The sequence below is a fragment of the Lasiosphaeria miniovina genome (assembly GCF_030549165.1).
Source record: "Lasiosphaeria miniovina strain SMH2392-1A chromosome Unknown B0T26scaffold_3, whole genome shotgun sequence".
NCBI classification, from domain to species: domain Eukaryota; kingdom Fungi; phylum Ascomycota; class Sordariomycetes; order Sordariales; family Lasiosphaeriaceae; genus Lasiosphaeria; species Lasiosphaeria miniovina.
In genome coordinates, this window is record NW_026848222.1 from 1,569,008 (window position 1) to 1,585,034 (window position 16,027).

General features: G+C 55.7%; 4 protein-coding genes across 4 annotated transcripts; 2 read left to right on the forward strand and 2 right to left on the reverse strand.

Annotated features, from left to right (window-relative positions):
• Nucleotides 1–625: 625 nt before the first annotated feature.
• Nucleotides 626–2,206, forward strand: B0T26DRAFT_749522 (uncharacterized protein; the record flags this gene model as incomplete). The annotated part of the gene is made up of 3 exons (XM_060445116.1): nucleotides 626–754; nucleotides 862–1,830; nucleotides 1,919–2,206. 3 exons carry the CDS (start codon nucleotides 626–628, stop codon nucleotides 2,204–2,206), a joined length of 1,386 nt encoding a protein of 461 aa, XP_060297989.1.
• A 4,404-nt stretch (nucleotides 2,207–6,610) lies between these two features.
• Nucleotides 6,611–8,895, forward strand: B0T26DRAFT_200997 (uncharacterized protein). The gene is made up of 3 exons (XM_060433743.1): nucleotides 6,611–7,088; nucleotides 7,153–7,260; nucleotides 7,320–8,895. Exons 1-3 carry the CDS (start codon nucleotides 6,699–6,701, stop codon nucleotides 8,430–8,432), a joined length of 1,611 nt encoding a protein of 536 aa, XP_060297990.1. The 5' UTR covers nucleotides 6,611–6,698; the 3' UTR covers nucleotides 8,433–8,895.
• Nucleotides 8,896–9,986: 1,091 nt separating this feature from the next.
• Nucleotides 9,987–12,808, reverse strand: B0T26DRAFT_739375 (uncharacterized protein; the record flags this gene model as incomplete). Its single annotated transcript, XM_060443705.1, has 6 exons — nucleotides 9,987–10,427; nucleotides 10,461–10,621; nucleotides 10,652–11,159; nucleotides 11,190–11,274; nucleotides 11,305–12,069; nucleotides 12,618–12,808. 6 exons carry the CDS (start codon nucleotides 12,806–12,808, stop codon nucleotides 9,987–9,989), a joined length of 2,151 nt encoding a protein of 716 aa, XP_060297991.1.
• Nucleotides 12,809–14,222: 1,414 nt separating this feature from the next.
• B0T26DRAFT_701202 (uncharacterized protein) lies at nucleotides 14,223–14,506 on the reverse strand. The gene has a single exon (XM_060441585.1). The coding sequence runs from the start codon at nucleotides 14,484–14,486 to the stop codon at nucleotides 14,280–14,282; it is 207 nt and encodes a 68-aa protein (XP_060297992.1). The 5' UTR covers nucleotides 14,487–14,506; the 3' UTR covers nucleotides 14,223–14,279.
• Nucleotides 14,507–16,027: the final 1,521 nt, after the last annotated feature.

Here is a 16,027-nt window from a genome sequence, read left to right on the forward strand (position 1 = left end):
CCGGGCTTGCTCCGGCGCGGCCAAGAATCGACTGCACAGCTAGCAAGCAAATGGATTCCACGTGGTTCGATGATGCGTGTGGGGTGAAGAACTGCCTTGGCGGTAGGTAGCCTGTTGCTAAGCCACATCTTGGACGCAAATCCGCCCGCCTCACTGGTGTCGGAGGTGATCAGCTGCTCGGCCTGGAAGGCAAAAAGGGATAAAAAATAGCGGCCTCTTGATCTGCAGACATGAGCCACATGTATACTTTTCCTGTTTACCTTTCGTCCATCTTGCAATACTGCTCTACTTCTGGAACTGCTGTATCTTTCCTTGCCGTTGCAGCCGTGTTTAGGAGCGAGCCTCAGGTCTTTTTGTTCAAACAAGAACAACCCCTCCCCCGCACCTGAGCGCATCGCGAGAATACAGGATCCTGCTTTCCACTGTGGGCACCCAACGTCACAGCTGTCTGCGCCGTACCAACAAGATCGGTATAGAATTTTGAGCTACCTTTTTGCAATGTCTTATCAAGGTTATCCTCCATACGGTCGTACGTTTTTTTTCTTTCTCTATTCTACACCTCCTCAAGGCTCGTGTCAGCAGCCACCAGGCGGGACGCAGCTGCCTTGAATGGTGCTTGGCTAACATGCAGCAGAACAGCCTCCTCCCCCTGGAGGAGGTTATTATCAACAGCCACCTCCTCCCCAGCAGCCCCCCTACGGCGCGCAATCTCCTCAACCACCTTACGGCGCGCCATCTCCTCAACCGCCGTACGGTGCGCCATCCCCTCAACCACCTTACGGCGGCCAGCTTGCTCCCCAGGGCCAATACTATCAACAGCCCCCTCAAGGTTACGGACAACCGCCGCAACATTCTCCTCAGCCCGGCTACGGCGCTCCCTCTCCCCAACCGTACGGTTCCCCAGCGCCTCCGCAGCAGTATGGTGCCTCTCCCCAGCCCGGCGGCTACTATCCGTCGCCTCAACAGCCGGCGGGATACGGACAGCCGCCTCCGCCGCAGCAATATAGTGGTCCGTCGCCCCAGCCATACGCCTCCCCGATCCCACCGCAGTATGGCGCTCCTTCCCCGGGCTACCCGCAACCGCCACCGGGCGCATACGGGCAGCCTTCGCCTCAGTATCCACCCTACGCGCAGCAGTATCCCCCGACGCCTCCGTCGCTCGGGTACGGCCCTCCGCAGATCATCCAATATTCGGGCGCGGCCGACGCGAACGCGCTGAGGGCGGCCATGAAGGGCTTCGGGACGGACGAGAAGCTGCTCGTCCGGGTCCTGGCGGACAAGGACCCCTTGCAGGTTGCGACGATCCGCGACGCGTACTCGCAGCTGCACGGTCGTAATCTCGAGGCGGACATCAAGAGCGAGGTGAGCGGCTGGTTCGAGTTCGGGCTGCTGTCCATCGTCCGCGGGCCCCTGCAGACGGACGTGTTTATGCTGCACGAGGCCATGTCGGGGCCGGGCACCAAGGAGAAGGTCCTCAACGACGTGCTGCTCGGGCGGTCCAACGCCGACCTGAACGCCATCAAGGGCGCCTACCAGCTCACCTACCGCAAGCGGCTCGAGGACGACGTGCGCGGCGACCTCAGCATGCAGACGGAGCGGCACTTCATGATTGTGCTCGGAGCGCAGCGCGCCGAGGACTCGGCGCCCGTCGTCAAGGCCGAGGTCGACCGCGACGTCAACGAGCTGTACAACGCGACCGAAGGCAAGATCGGCACCGACGAGATGAAGGTGTGTAGCATCCTGAGCACAAGGAACGACAACCAGATACGCGCCATCGCTGCCGAGTACCAGAAGAAATACGCGAGGAACTTGGAACACGTCATCCGCAAGGTAAGCAGGACACACGCGCCGGGAGAGGGAGGTAAGAGGGGGTTTATTTCGGTGTAGTCCAAGACTAACACATTTTTTTCTCACAAAGGAATTCTCGGGCCACATGGAAGATGCCTTGCTCTTCCAGCTTCGACATGGACTCGACCGCTATATGCATCAAGCGCAACTTCTCGAGGACGCCATGGCCGGAGCCGGCACCGAGGACACGCTCCTTGTGAGCCGTGTCGTCCGTTCCCACTGGGACCGAAATAACATGGCCAATGTGAGAGCAGCATATGAACAGCGCTATCGGACAAATCTGGCAAAGCGTATCAGGGGCGAGACAAGCGGTCACTACGAGCGTCTGCTGCTGGCTTGCATTGGGGAGAATGTCTAAAAACCCTGTGACTGTGACTGATGAGGCCTGGGCGGTGGTGGTCGTGTTTGATGATGATGACGCTGCTGATGAAGGAGCAGGTGGAATAAGGCGGAATGATGGGATGGGCGCAAAGCGAGCTTCGTTGGGGCGGAGCGGCTGGTTGGACGATTTGGATGCCAGGGTTTGAGGGGTGCGGCGCACTTGAAGGCGGCTCTTCGCTCAATTAAATCGGCATGTCTTATTTTATTTACTTTGGCCTCATTCTTTGGGTTTCTTCTTGTTACTTTTCTATTTCTGTCGAGGGGGGCTAGCGGCCTCGTATAGTACCTGGAGCTGTTTGACATGTCATAAATAGCCACTGATGACACTCGCCGGTAGCCTCTTTTTTGCGTTGCGCCTTTTTTACACCTTGACCAAGCACTGAGATCCACCACCCACGGCCCCCCAGAGTCGGCTTGCATGGGATATGCGGCCTTGGGGTTACACAAGTCTTTGTTTAGATCCCGGTGCATGAGAAATCGGCGGGCCTGCTGCAACTCTCGTCTTTCCCTTCTCGATGCGGCAGCACTAATGATGGGGAAACCTTTCGAACTCCTACTATTGTATCTTTGCTGTTCTAAACTTGCAAAAAACGCATGTTCAGTTTGGGGTTATCAGCTATTTCAAGCCATTGTCCAATCCACCGCTAACGACTCGACCGAGGGGCTACTATTAAGACGAGCCAATGCGAATGAGGCAAACTCTTTTTGCCTACCCACGCTAGCGAGATTGGTGTAACAGTGGCGTAGCACGCTTTTTTCTTTGTCGGAAGAATACCAAGGCCGCTTGCCTCTCTGCTTGGTCAGTTCGTTCAGCGAGTTTGATGTCGGGGGTTGGCGGCGCACTGGCGGCTTCGGGGAGCGGAGAGTTTCTTTTTATTTCTTCTTTTTGAGCCACTCAGCGACATGGGCTCTGCTTTTGCTGTCCTCTTTCTCGCATTTACCCGACTCGGGGTGCTGAACACCGCAGAAGCCGCGAGCGGCGAAAGCGCTGTCGTGTCCATTCCTTCCCCCAACAATTATGGGAACTGGCCTGCGCTGGGATGTACCCAGCCAAGCAACAGCAGGGAGCATGAATTGAATGGCGCGCGTCCCACATTGAGTTATTTATGTGAAGTAGTAGCGTGTACTAGGTTTCCGGATGCAGCAGCAGCTTTGCCCAAACGAACATAATTATCATATGCGCTAGTGAGTACGGAGTAACTCCGTTTCGACCAAGTTAAAAAGAGCGCCCCGCTCGTCTCGCATTTTGCGGCGTCTTAATTACGAAGTACCAAGAAACAATAGGCCCCATCCCACGGGGTACTTTGAAGATACGTGGACACGAAAAAAAAGATGCTCAGACCACTTTATCATCTTCGTTGCGTGCGTGGACCTGCTACAGGGTTCTTCTAGTCATCAAGTATAACATGTGTTTCAGGACATGAGACACCACACACTCGACACTCAAGAGAGGGCAGTTATTGCAGCCATGCTGGGTTTTGTTTTTGGCATTGATAATTATCTCTTGTATTAGGCCATATGCCGGGCAGGGAGAAAAAGAAGCCGGGGTGGTAGGCCGGTTGCGGTTAAGAAGACGTATCGGAGGAAACAAGCGGGGCAAAAATAGAAGACACGAATGGATACGATTAGAAATCTCGGATCTCGCATATGGAGCCCTAAGAATAAAAGACAAGCCTGGCGTGCCTCGGGCCTGCTTCCAGCAAACTGCGAGGGCGGGTCGTGGGACTGGGGAAAAAAGGAAGTTTTGGGAGAGGCGGAGCATGCACTCCAACAAGATGGGATCAAAACCGCACCGTGCGGGCTTGTCGAGGTACTCGGTCCGTTGGCCCTAGCTTGGTGAGGGCTCTTTGTACTCGGTACTGGTTAGGTAGCGGAATTTTGGATGGAGCCACGGAAGCTAGCTGGATTTGTAACCTGGCTTTAATTAAGTTGTTAATTTTTTATTAACCAAGTGGCCGCTCCCCTTTTAACCGAAGCTTACGTGAAAGAAAAACTTTTTAAAGAAACAATGTACGCTGCATACTCTTGTAGCGACGCTACCTTCCTTTTTTATTATTACCTCGATACCTTACCTACTTTACATACTTTTGCTTTGGCTTTCCGCCCCTCCCTCCAAAGAAGCAGCTGGCGACCTGAGCTCTTAGCTTCCTCTCGTTGTCGTGCACGCGTGTCCAACCTATCAAGGCGCAATTTCGCGCCCTGGCGATCCCCAAAAGCAAAAGAGGGACAGCAGGTTTGCAGGTTTGCTCTTTGACAGAGCTTTGCGCCAAAGGGATATCGCTATTGTTCAAATTGTTCCTTTTAATTCTTATCCGCACCTGGGCTGGAGTTACCGACGACGAACGACACTTGTTTTTTGGGGGCCGCGCTGGCTTTGCAGCTTTGGCAGGGACGAGCCAAGGCATTGGTAGCCTAACTAATTGTCGGTTCTTATTCCGCACATTACTTCCGTACCGCGTCGGACCCAATCCACCCAAAGCAGCGCAGCGCGCAGCGAGCACATGCTGGCGAGAAGGGAAGGATCAGGACCGGGGAAGGTCGAGGCCGGACGAAACAAAAAGCAGTCGGTCAGTTGGGCTGGACGCGTCGTGACGGATTTAAGCTGTTGTGTTCCAAGGCAAGACAAGGACGAGACGGACGCCAGAGCACCCACCTTTACCTACCTTACCTACCTTAGCCACAGCCGAAGATCCCGTCGCCACAAATCTGGAAGTCACCCTCGAGTTGCAGGAGTCGAGCGTTGAGACTCGAGCCACAAGGCAAGTTTCGGTGATATCACGGCGGCCATGGAGATGCCGGCCTCGCCATCGCTGGGGCACAACGCCGACGTGCCAAGCCCCATCGTGTCAGACATCCAGCAGCAGCATCAGCAGCAGCAGCAGCCCGCACCCGCACCCGCACCCGCATCTGCATCTGCGCCTGCGCCGTCACCTTTGCCGTCGCCAGCAGGAAGCGTCGCAGGCGGCGGCGGGCCCGGGTCGGTAAATGGAGTCGCATTTGGTGCCGCACAGTCGGCGGCGAGTCCCGCCGTGCGCTCTGAAACGCCTACATTCCCCTCCCATCCTTCGACACCGACAATTGTGAACAGTCAGCCGCCCCCACCCTCCGGCGCCGGTATTGCTGCCGCTGCTGTTGCTGCTGCCGCTTCCGCTGCCGCTGCCACTGCCGCTGCCGCTGCCACTGCTGCTGCCGTTGCCGGTACCTCGGCCGCCGCCTCCACTCTCCGGGCCAAGGACCAGTTGCGCTGGCGAGACCCAATGACGGTCAAGTACGAAAGCGGCCAAGCCCATCCGGGAAAGCTACAGGCATCATCAACCCAACCTCCGCCTCCACCTCCACCTCCGACCTTGCAAAATCAACAGCAGCAGCCACAACACCCAGCGCAATCGCAGCCGGAGCCGCAACAGCAGCAGCAACCTCTGCCTCAATCGCAACCGCAACAGGCAGCTCCCCCGCCTCCGTCGCAGCCGCAGCAGCAGCCCCCTCCGCCGCATGTGCAACAGCATTCGCAGCAGCAACATTCACATCAGCAGCAACAGCATTCGCAGCAGGCCCAGAACCATTATGCGCAACACCAACAACCTCAACCCTCGCAGCCGTCACATCAGTATCCACAGCAGCCGCACGCGCATGTGCATACGCACCCGCATCAGCCTCCGCATCAGCCGCATCAGCAACAGCAGCGTCAGCAGCAGCACCCTCCCCCACCACAGTACCATTACCACCAAATCGCTACGCAGCCCCAGCCACTGCCGACGTTGCACCAGTCCCAACATCTGCCGGCTCAACAGCAACCGCCTCCGCCTCCGCCTCCGACGCCGCCCCGGCAGAACACCACCAAGCCCGTGATAATGGATCCACCCGCGTCCCGGAGGGCGAGCCAGGCCGCCACCCACCCGCAATCCAATGGTTTCCCCTCCCCGACCCAGGACTATGCCCGCATTAACCCCAAATTCATCGATGACAGCACCCGCCTCACCTTTGCCGTCCAGCAGAGCATGCCCGAGTCTGTCCGGCGGGTCATCCGCGACAACTGGGAAAAGTGCCTACTTGGTTCCGAGTTCCATCAAGCTTTTGTTGTGAGTAGCGCGCTTAGGTTCCTTCTTTGCCCATGTTCCTTCCTATCTTGCCTGCCTGCCACTTGCCTGCCACTTCTTCATTCCATTCTTGCGCGCACCTTCCCAACTGGTCGCCAACTTCCACCTTCCTCTCCCTCTTCGTTCCCAATATCCACTCTACGCACTTTTCACTTCATCTTCCGTCGCGTTTCGCGCGACACGATACGCGATTAAAAAAAATCCCATCGCGTCACGCGTCACGCGTCACACTGCAAGAAAGAAGACTTCCAACTCTTTCGAAACGATTTCCACGCACCATCGGCCTTTCTAACCCAATCACAGCTCAACGCATCTATTCATCATGCCCTCCCGTCAATTACGCAACGGGCTGTCAGGGATTTCGGGCGCAAAATGGTGATCGAATCCAAGGTCGATCTCATCGGCCACTTTGAAGGCCCTGATATCGACGAGGTTGCCGACCTCATCATCAGCAAAGCCAGCAACAGCTTTCTCGACAAGTGCCTGGAAAAGCGCCTCTTGACTATTGAGGCCAAGCCCTTGATTAGTGCCCTCGCCAAAGCGGAGCGCCTCGGATATGAGCCTGGCGATCAGATTCAAGAATACCCTCACGAACGCGTCATACCTCAGGAGGCATATCCTGGCGCCGGTGTAGCCGTGAATGGCTTCTCGCAGGCTCGCCCGCCCGTCATGGCTCCACTGCCTGCCTATCCGCCTCCCCCTCCTTCGCTCCAATGTCTGAGATGTTTGCGAACATTTCAGGTCGTTGATCATTTTGAATACGTTAGTCAACCCCAATAGCCCAGCACAACCTAGATAAGATTAGTTTGTTAACTCTTCATACTAGCACACGAGATACAACGTCTGCATGCAGCAGCCTCCGACCAAGAATGGGTTTGACCAAATCTGCACGCAATGTGGTCAAGGGTTTACCAGCCTGGCTGACCTCCAATCTGTAAGTATTTGGTCATGGAATTGCGCGCTCCGCATTAATCGACTAACCCGACTCTCCAGCATATTGACAATAAGAGTTGCGGCGGTCATGCTCCCCACAACCAAAAGCAGTCTCGTGGGCCAGGACGACCTCCTAGGACCGCCCCAGTCTCTCAAGCCAACCCAGTCGCCATCCTTCCCTCTGTCACTCCACACGCCTATGGGCCAAACGGCCATCTGATTTCGTACACGCAGTCCCCGGTCGCTCAGTCGACCCCAGCACATCCTCATTCCGTGGCTAGTCGGGCTGCCACAACGCCCGTCGCGGCCAATTCTCCAAATCACGGAGATCCTTATGGACATCTGACCGAGGAGCAACATCAGGCTATGAACGAAGAGCTACAGGGGGCCGAGGCAAAGTATGCGCCAAGATTCGCCGAAGCAGAACAAATCCAAGATGAGAATGAGCGGCGCCTCAGAATTGAAGGACTTCGAAACAGCTTCGGTACCAAACAATCCATGATTCGTAAGAAATACGGCGTACGGCTCCGTGAACGCCGCACAAAGGCAGAGATACAAGCTGAAAGGGAACGCCTGGGTATCAAGCGTGCAGAGAGAGAGAGGGCAAGGGCTTTGGGAACACAGCACAACTCGAGCCCTACCGCAACCCTAGTCGAATCTAACTCTAACACCCCAGTTACTGCCGGGTGGACCGCCGCCAATACCGCTAGGCCCGACAACGGCTGGGAGGAGCATGATACGAAGCGCCGCCGCATTGATAACTCGGGCACCTACCAGACTCCTTACCCCCCTGTGGCTGAAGATACCCCTACGCGCAAGCACCAGTCAAGTGTATACCTGTTGGGCAACGATACAGCAGCCGCCGAGGATCCCGCAGCTCGATCTCGGTCAACTTCTCAGCCGGCAAAGGTTTATGAACAGTCTGGAGCACGGGTCAAGATCCACGAACCTTCACAGCCTGCTGCCTCGACAAATAGTGATAGCCCGGCAAGCTCGGCTACTTCAAACGGGACTAGCCGCCATCCGAGCACCGATGGCTTGCCTTCTGAAATGCAACCGAAGGCTGTTGACGTCGACAATTCGGACTCGTCAGATGACGACGACATACCCCCAACCCTGCCCGCCCATATAAGGCAGAGCTTGTCAGCGTCACAAAAGGTCAGCGTCACCTGAGATGTCTAGAACCCTTGACTGAAAGCGGTCTTGCCTTACTTTGGGCCGTGACTTAAGCTACGCTACTCGATCAGCCCTTCATGCTAGGCAACATTTAGGGACTCTAGGGTGGTTGGCAAACCCCCCTTTCTATCTAATATCGATAGATAATGTCCAAGAAATCTGTATCAATGGATTACTTGTTGCTTGGTTATGGGGACGCCCGGCAATCTATCGATAGCCCGTCTCGACCTTCTTAATCAAAAAGCGACATCTATCTGGCTCGCTCTTTGCTAATCGCTTATTATATATATATACCTCATCTCGCACAACTGCCACGCGATGCTTATCGCGACCCGCTCTTGCAGAGATAGCCCTTGCTTGTATTATTCTATTCACAGGAAACTCTCCTTTGACTATGTCCAGGCGGGAAAATATATGGTTGCCGCTGGTGGCAGTCAAGTCGGATGCTATTTGTAACGTTATAAATGCATAAGCGCGGCGGTGCAAATAAAATAGGTTCTTGTTCTTTCTCTCTTATTTTCTTCCTCCTTTCTTTTAATGTAACTCCTTGCTTGTTCTCTATATAGCCTTTTTTCTTCTCCTCTTCTCTTCTCCTCTTCTCCTCTTCTCCTCTTCTCCTCTTCTCCTCTTCTCCTCTTCTCCTCTTCTCCTCTTCTCCTCTTCTCCTCTTCTCCTCTTCTCCTCTTCTCCTCTTCTCCCCCTGCGCCGTCTCAAGGCTGTAACAACGCAGTTTAACCTAGCAACCCTAGCGAAACTCCTTGAAGGATTCGTTCTTGCTGCTTGGTCCTTTTCTCTTCTTTTCTAGGAGGTTCAAAAAGAAAATCTTGGGTTTGGTCGGTTGGCTCGGTTGGTTGGCTCGGTCGGCGGTTCTAGATTTAGATATTCATAGTTCTTAGGGCGGGCTTGGGAATAATTCACATTAATCAACTTGGTCTCTTTGCCTCCTTGCCCATTTTCCTACACCCTGTCACGTTCTCTCGGTTGTTGTATCTCTCTCTCTTATAGGTGACTGTATATCTAATATCAAGCCTGAGTAAATAAATCCAGTAATTATTTATAAAGCGAGGAACCAAACGTGAACTCGACAGCAACAGACAGGCAAGGACTACCCAAGGGCGGGTTACCCTCCAGTGAAGGTTCATAGAGGGAACCCAAGAGCTTTAATTCGAGGATTACGACACCGTTGGTGTTTATTCTTAATGTGATCAATTAAGGAGTAGAGACCTATGGACACAGTTTCTTAATGGAAATATGTACTACTTCTCCCTAAAGTGTCGAGATGTTTTTACAAGATTCTCTCTCCTTTCCTACCCCAATCCACCTGAAAATGTAAAAAAAGCGACGCCAGCCAGTGCAGCACTGGAGTTGCCTAATTCTAGAGTCCCCAATCGTAGAGAAATAATGCAGAGCCAACCAGAAACTCCTTCGCTCCAAAGACGATGAGTGGGAAAAAAACAGACAACAAAACGGAATTCGGCCAACCCATAAGACATACCTCATCAGCAAAAAAAAAAAAAAAAGATCTTGCGACATTCCCCCTCTCAATCTCCCTCAACCAGTAACCCTTCTGACCCAGAGTGTGGTAGGCTCGTAATCTGCATCCCTGTCCAGTCTCTTATACGCCATATGTAGCTTCAGCCCCAGCTCGTATTCCTCGCGCCGAACTTCTGACAGCTCCTGTTTCAGTGCCTCGACCTTCCTCTTTTCCATCTCGCGCTTCCGCCTCACCGCGTCGCTGTTCATCAAGTTGTCTGTCGGCATGAGCTCTGTCATTTGAGTAATGGAGCGATTAATGTTCATCTGTCGGTTTGCGAGAGCCTTCAACTGAGCGTTGAGCATGCCGACACGATCCCGTGCCTCGCCTGCCGATGTCTCTGGCGGGGCCGGGGGCAGCATCTTGTTCATACTGGACGCGCTAGTCGGCCGCTCCGTAACTTGCTGCGCCCGGAGGACGCTCGGGTTGGGTGCAACTCCGCCTGATCCAGGCGCCTTCTGTGCCCATCCAGCTTGAGATTCACCAACTACCGGGGAGGCGACCAGCTCCTGCGGCGATGCGGCCAAGGGGCTGTTTCTAGGTGAAGGAATGTTCTCGCGCTCAGCCTGTTCGGTCATGATGTTCTCCTTTTCCTTAAGCCCCGGAGGCAAGGTCGGCATAGGGGGTCGGTCACGGTCACGGTCTTGGTCGTCTATCGAATCGCGCGATGTCCCGGTAGCACTCGTTGCGTAAGTAGTGACACTAAACCGAGATGGAGGAGGTACCCAGGTATCGTTGGATGGTGCGAGGCTGTTTGCGTTGGGGTTGTGAAGAGGAGGGGTCGGGGAGGCCTCTGCTAGTTGGGAATAGACCGACGAGATAGAGTCTTGTTGATGGTGGGCTTTGACATGCGCGGGTGGTGGTTTCCTGCGGATGGCGTTTTTCTCGTGCGAGCCAAGAGTTGATTTTGGGCTCAAAGGGGAACTGGGAAACTTTGCTAGGCCGTCGCGGGCCAGTTCCTTGGCTGCTAGCGCCGGCGCATCTCCTCCCACGGGGTTTCCAGAGAGCGGAGGGCTTGGAAAGTTCCCATCGCCATGAGACGGCGAACTCGTGGAGGGTGGTGGGGACAGCTGTGATGAGGGAACAACTTGTCTCACGGTGGCGCCGCGAGGCCCCGTACCGGTGGCCGTTTCAGACCCCGGAGGGCTAACAGGGGGTGTCTGTCCACGCCTCGGCGCCACCACTGCAGACTTAGGTCCGGGCGCAAAGGATGGCGACACGACTCTCCTGTTGCTTTTATCAGGAATCCGCAAAGGTGCCACAGCGGGATTGTCGCGCACGGGGTCGACAATTGTTGTCCGCCCACTCGCCCCACGCCAGCCGGGGCGGGATGACGCGAAAACGCCGGCTGCAGGGTCCGCATCGAGCTCCTTTCCCCCGCCCTTTTTGGTCATCCTCCGCACTCTATCGCCGAACGATGTGACTACAGCGGATGGACTTCTCTGTGTCGGAGCCGGTGACTGTGACATGACGCCTAAGCCCTGCGCAAACGCGGCAGGCTTGACTTGTGACGGCCGGCCGTGCGCAGCGGTTGTCCGCTCGCCAGTGATCGGATCCCAGCGGGGCCCGTCCTGTGCGGGTTGGTTCTGAACTTGCTGCTGCTGCTGTTGGTGCTGTTGGTGTTGGTGCTGTTGCTGGCGTGATGGCGGACGGTCCTTTATAAGGGCGTCGCGTAGGGCCGCGTCGGACTGTTGGCGCCGGGCTCGGCGTATCATTGGGATATTGGTGGCAGCTTTGCTCTGGGGCGGGGGAGCTTGTCGCGCTTCCTGGACAGACATGCGATTGGCCTTGCGGTTCCTTGAGGAGCCGGGCTCAAACTGCGATGTCTCGGGAGGGTCATCCTCTATGGGGGACACGTCATCGCCCTGGTACCGGTATGCCCCACCGGAGTCTGGCTCGGGAGAGCTCGGTGGCGAGATGTCGTCGGCCGCCCCATACCGGTGATTGTATTTGGTCGCCAGGTTTGTGGAATGGCTCGCCGCCGGCGCAGCAGGGAATTGCGTGTAGATTGCAGACGCTGGCCGAAGGTTAGTGCGTAGCGCAAGGCGGTTTGGGTTTCGCGGGGGCGGTTCCTGCACGGCAGGGGCAGATGAGGTTTCGCTGTAAGTCGGAGAGGGGTGACGGGTTAGCTTTTTGAGTCTAAGAAATCAAGAAGGAAAAAGAAGTTTCAGAAAACACGCTTTGAAGACGCTCAAATTGGGGAAACGGTGGGTTCGGCGTGCATGAGGAATGAAGGGTTTAAAGTGGCCGAACTTTATTAGAGAGCTGCGGCTTCCCCCAGAAAAAGAACGGCGGACTGCGGGCAGGTATGACGGTGGTGGTGGTGGTGGAGGGGTAAGATGATGGGGTGGGCTGGCTGGCGCACTTGCGGCAGCCCCCCATCTGATGTTGAGGTGGCCGTTACATCTCCGCTGGACGAGCAGGCAAGCTGCGCATCACCCCAAACCGGTGCGCTCTGCGTGCCGGACAAAGACAGTGGAGCGCCCGATTCAGGTGGTGCGCAGGCCCTACCACCGCAAAAGCCCCTTCTAATCAAATCCTAGGGGAAAAGAGGGTCGAGTCGGGCCTCACTCAGCTTGCCAGATGAAAGACAGACCAACAAACGCATATCCACACGCACATGGGCGCACACACACAGGCACACTTACAGCTGGGATTGCAGAAACTCTCTCGGCGGTCTCGGGGGCGGCGGTCCGCCCTTGATTGAATAGCTGTATCCTCCTCGCGGGGTGGCCGCATTGTTGTTGCCGCCCAATCCCACGATGTAGCCCGCGCGCATTCTGTCGTCATCAAGCGGGCTACCGGCTCTGTGCGGAGCCGTCTTGAGTCTGTCCCACATGGTGGGCATGGTGGAATGCCGTTGTCGTCCTCGCTCGGGTCGGGTCCCGTAGCCTCAGACCCAGGATCTGGCGCGTCGCATCTGCTCTCCGCGACCTGTACAGCGCCTTTTAATGAGAATATCGTCCTGGCCGGGTGGTTGTGTCTTGCCCTCCTTTCCAGCCGTCGTCCTGATTGTGGGGTCCTGGTACACGGACGTAGGTTGCTGGTCGGTACGGGAGTAGAGCTTGTTGATTGGGTTGCGACTAAGATCAGATCTACGGTAGTGCCGAGTGGCAGGCCCTCGTTAGATCGTCAAAGTGGTGGTTTGAGCCAGACAAGAGCAGGCGCATTGAATAACTCGAGCTTCTGTCCGTGTCGATCTCGAAGGGTGAAAAGAATGTTGTTGGTGGGCCGGAGTGCTGTACTTATTCGGGCTCAGCAAAGGGCAGTGAAGGAGGCAGGGTAAAATAAACTAATAGACGAGAGTCGTTGGTTGTTGCCCTAGGCGCAATGAGAGACAAATGGGGAAGTGGAGAGGGAGTGTTGACAAGCAAAGAGAAAGCTTGGACGGGAATTGGTCTGGCAATGGAGGGGCTATGCACCTCATTAATTATAAAACAACTAGTTAAGAATTAATGATGGAGGTTGGAAGGGAAGGCAGCAAGTAATACGTTGTTTGTTTGTTGACTTTGGTGTCGAACAAATTGCAAGACGGGTTCGGTTGGCCTGGCCGTTTTTTCCAGCCCAGGGCAGGGCATCAAATCAACACTGGATTGCAAGTGACCTCCTCCCGTCCTCATAGGCATGAGAGCAGCTGGATGGATGGCTTTTGGGCTTCGGGGCCCCGGCCGTCGTCGGCAAGGCCCACCTCGGTATTTCTTTCTGCGTCTGTTTTCTGGTCGAGTGCGATTTCGCCAGTCATCAGCCCGGCTGCCCTCGCCGACTGTGCGGCGCGATACGGCGCTGGTCGTGTCACTGGCCCGCACTTCCCAAGGCAGGTAGCGCGCGATTCGGGGCGTCACGCTCTGTGAGGCCTGCGCTAGAGCCGTTGGTCTCGCTCTTCCCAGCCCGGGTAGTTGTTCGTGGATGAAACAAGCCGCGCCCTGCGGGAGCTTACTTGGTTGGGTCCCGAGTGGGGTGGGGGTTGGGGTTGGGTTGGGGGGAAGCGGTCACCTGGCGGGTGGCCTTGGGCAATGGATGCGAGTGGCGTAAGGATTGTAAGTATTAGTAAGTAGGTTACTAGTAAGTAGGTGGCATTCCGGGCAAGCAAACATGCAGAATTTGGACGGAAAGGTCTAGACTGGGAAAGGGGAGGGAAAGAAAGAAAGGAATTGGAATTTCCAACAGCTCGCCGTGGTGATTGCAGGCTTCCAAAGTCATATACATTACATGAAGTGCATGGCTCTGTAGGAATTATGAACACATGGAGATACCCCCACCATTTCATTTCAGCGGGCAGAGACTCAATCTGCAAGGGCCCCGGAAGCATTCTACTCCAGTAGCAGACTCGGCGGTGGCTGCTGATCTCTGCCACCAGTGCTGTCATGACATCCCATCCGCTGCTCTTTCAGCCGCTTATGCCATCTGCTGCTGGTCAGACTGGAAGGGCCCGCGCCGTGCGTCAGCGTGTCAGCCGGGGGGGACGGCTGGGTCGCACGGGGATAGAATCCAATAGGGGCGCCCCGACTGAACGGCATCAGGCACTGGAGCAAACAGCCATGGCCCCCTCCACGTGTGTCTGTCTTAGTGATGTGCCTGCCTTAGTGTATGTATACTAGTACTGTATGTACATACATACATGAAGCAGCCAGTCGGGGGTCGCCCAAGCAGACAAAACTAAGGCGCTCTACGAGTCGTTGACGTCGTACACCACTCCGTTCCCGGCTGTTATTGGGGCCAGTCCGTTTTTACCTTGGGCGGGTAGGCTGCGAGGAACGAACGACTGATGTCCACCGTGTCCAACATGGCCGTTCGAGGACGGGCAGTCAGCAGTTGTTGCGTGCACTAACTTGAAGCATTGGGTGGGGTGGTTATTCCGACGAAGGAACCTTGGAAGGTAAGGTAGGTATTTTTGGAAATGGAATGGAACGACGAGAAAGGGGTAAGGCTCGTGTTTCACTGGTTAGCCCCGCTGAAGCCGGCTGGTCACTGGTCTTGCTAAGCTCACCATGAGGCACGGGCAGACCACCACAGGCATGCCTACGGGGCACAGGCCATCATTAGTAACCTGTTACGGCTTCGGGCGCCGGCCTAGGTGTGCTGTTGCTGGATGCCCTGCATGAGATGCTGCGAACGGGTGGTTTACGCTACTGTATGGATGTACAGACAGTGGAGTACTTCGTACCTTAGATTGGCAGGCGTTCATTAGCGGCATACCCCGCCTACTTGTGCCTCCAACGCCTTGCGGGACCATGCTATTTTCACGGGCATCCTCGCCCCGGGCGGGCAGGCGCACCGACGGACAACCAGCCGCCGCGCCTAAGCTTAGCTGAGATGGATGAAATTGCCTCTTGGCCCGCTCCCAGTTTTACCTGGTCCCGATCGCAGAACTAAATCTAGTACGGATACGTATAAGAAATCTCCGACAGCCCTGCGTCTAGGCCGTAGCCGTGGGAGGATTGTCTTGGAAGCGTCGCTGGTCCGTCCGTGGCTTGGGCTTCCATGAATGCTTCGATGAATTCTGCCGGCGCAAATCGTCGATGCCAGCTCCGCAAGTTTGGCTTGCGGCTGCGGGGCTCCGCCTTGGTGCTGAGAGCTTTGGCGCTGGCAAGACGGAGACCAAGGCGCCCGTGATTAACGGATCCGCGACAGAGACCCAAGACACCCCGCAAGCCTAGACTCAGCCGGCCGGAAATGTGTGCAGGGGTGTTCCCAGTCTTAATCAACCCCGACGCTTGTCTATTTTCCTTTTCAACTTCCTTCCCTCTCGAACCGACCTTCTCGCTGCTAGCTCTTGCAGCTCTAACAGCCGGGAACCGTCCGGTTGTCTGGGCTTTGGCTTGTACAACCAACACGTCGCCATAGCCGAAGCTTGCCAGCAGAAAGCCAGGGTTTCATCGACATGACGACCAAATCGAGGTCAAGACCGAGCTATCTCGTCAAAGCCCGAGTCTTGCGGCGGCGAGCAAAAGTGTTGGTCCAATATTAGGCCGTCAGGCGGCGCAGGCATTCAGCATTACTCGAAGGCCACTGAAAGGTTAGCCCTAAATAATTCCATCAGTACCTACAGCACAGGCTG

Bases quoted from the DNA above. Each gene is read 5' to 3' on its own strand.
- B0T26DRAFT_200997 (XM_060433743.1), top strand. From the start codon at position 6,699: ATGGTGATCGAATCCAAGGTCGATCTCATCGGCCACTTTGAAGGCCCT. The intron at 7,089-7,152 runs GTTAGTCAACCC...TCTTCATACTAG, and splicing joins TCGTTGATCATTTTGAATAC to CACACGAGATACAACGTCTG. The intron at 7,261-7,319 runs GTAAGTATTTGG...CCGACTCTCCAG, and splicing joins GCCTGGCTGACCTCCAATCT to CATATTGACAATAAGAGTTG.
- B0T26DRAFT_701202 (XM_060441585.1), bottom strand. From the start codon at position 14,486: ATGCCGTTCAGTCGGGGCGCCCCTATTGGATTCTATCCCCGTGCGACC.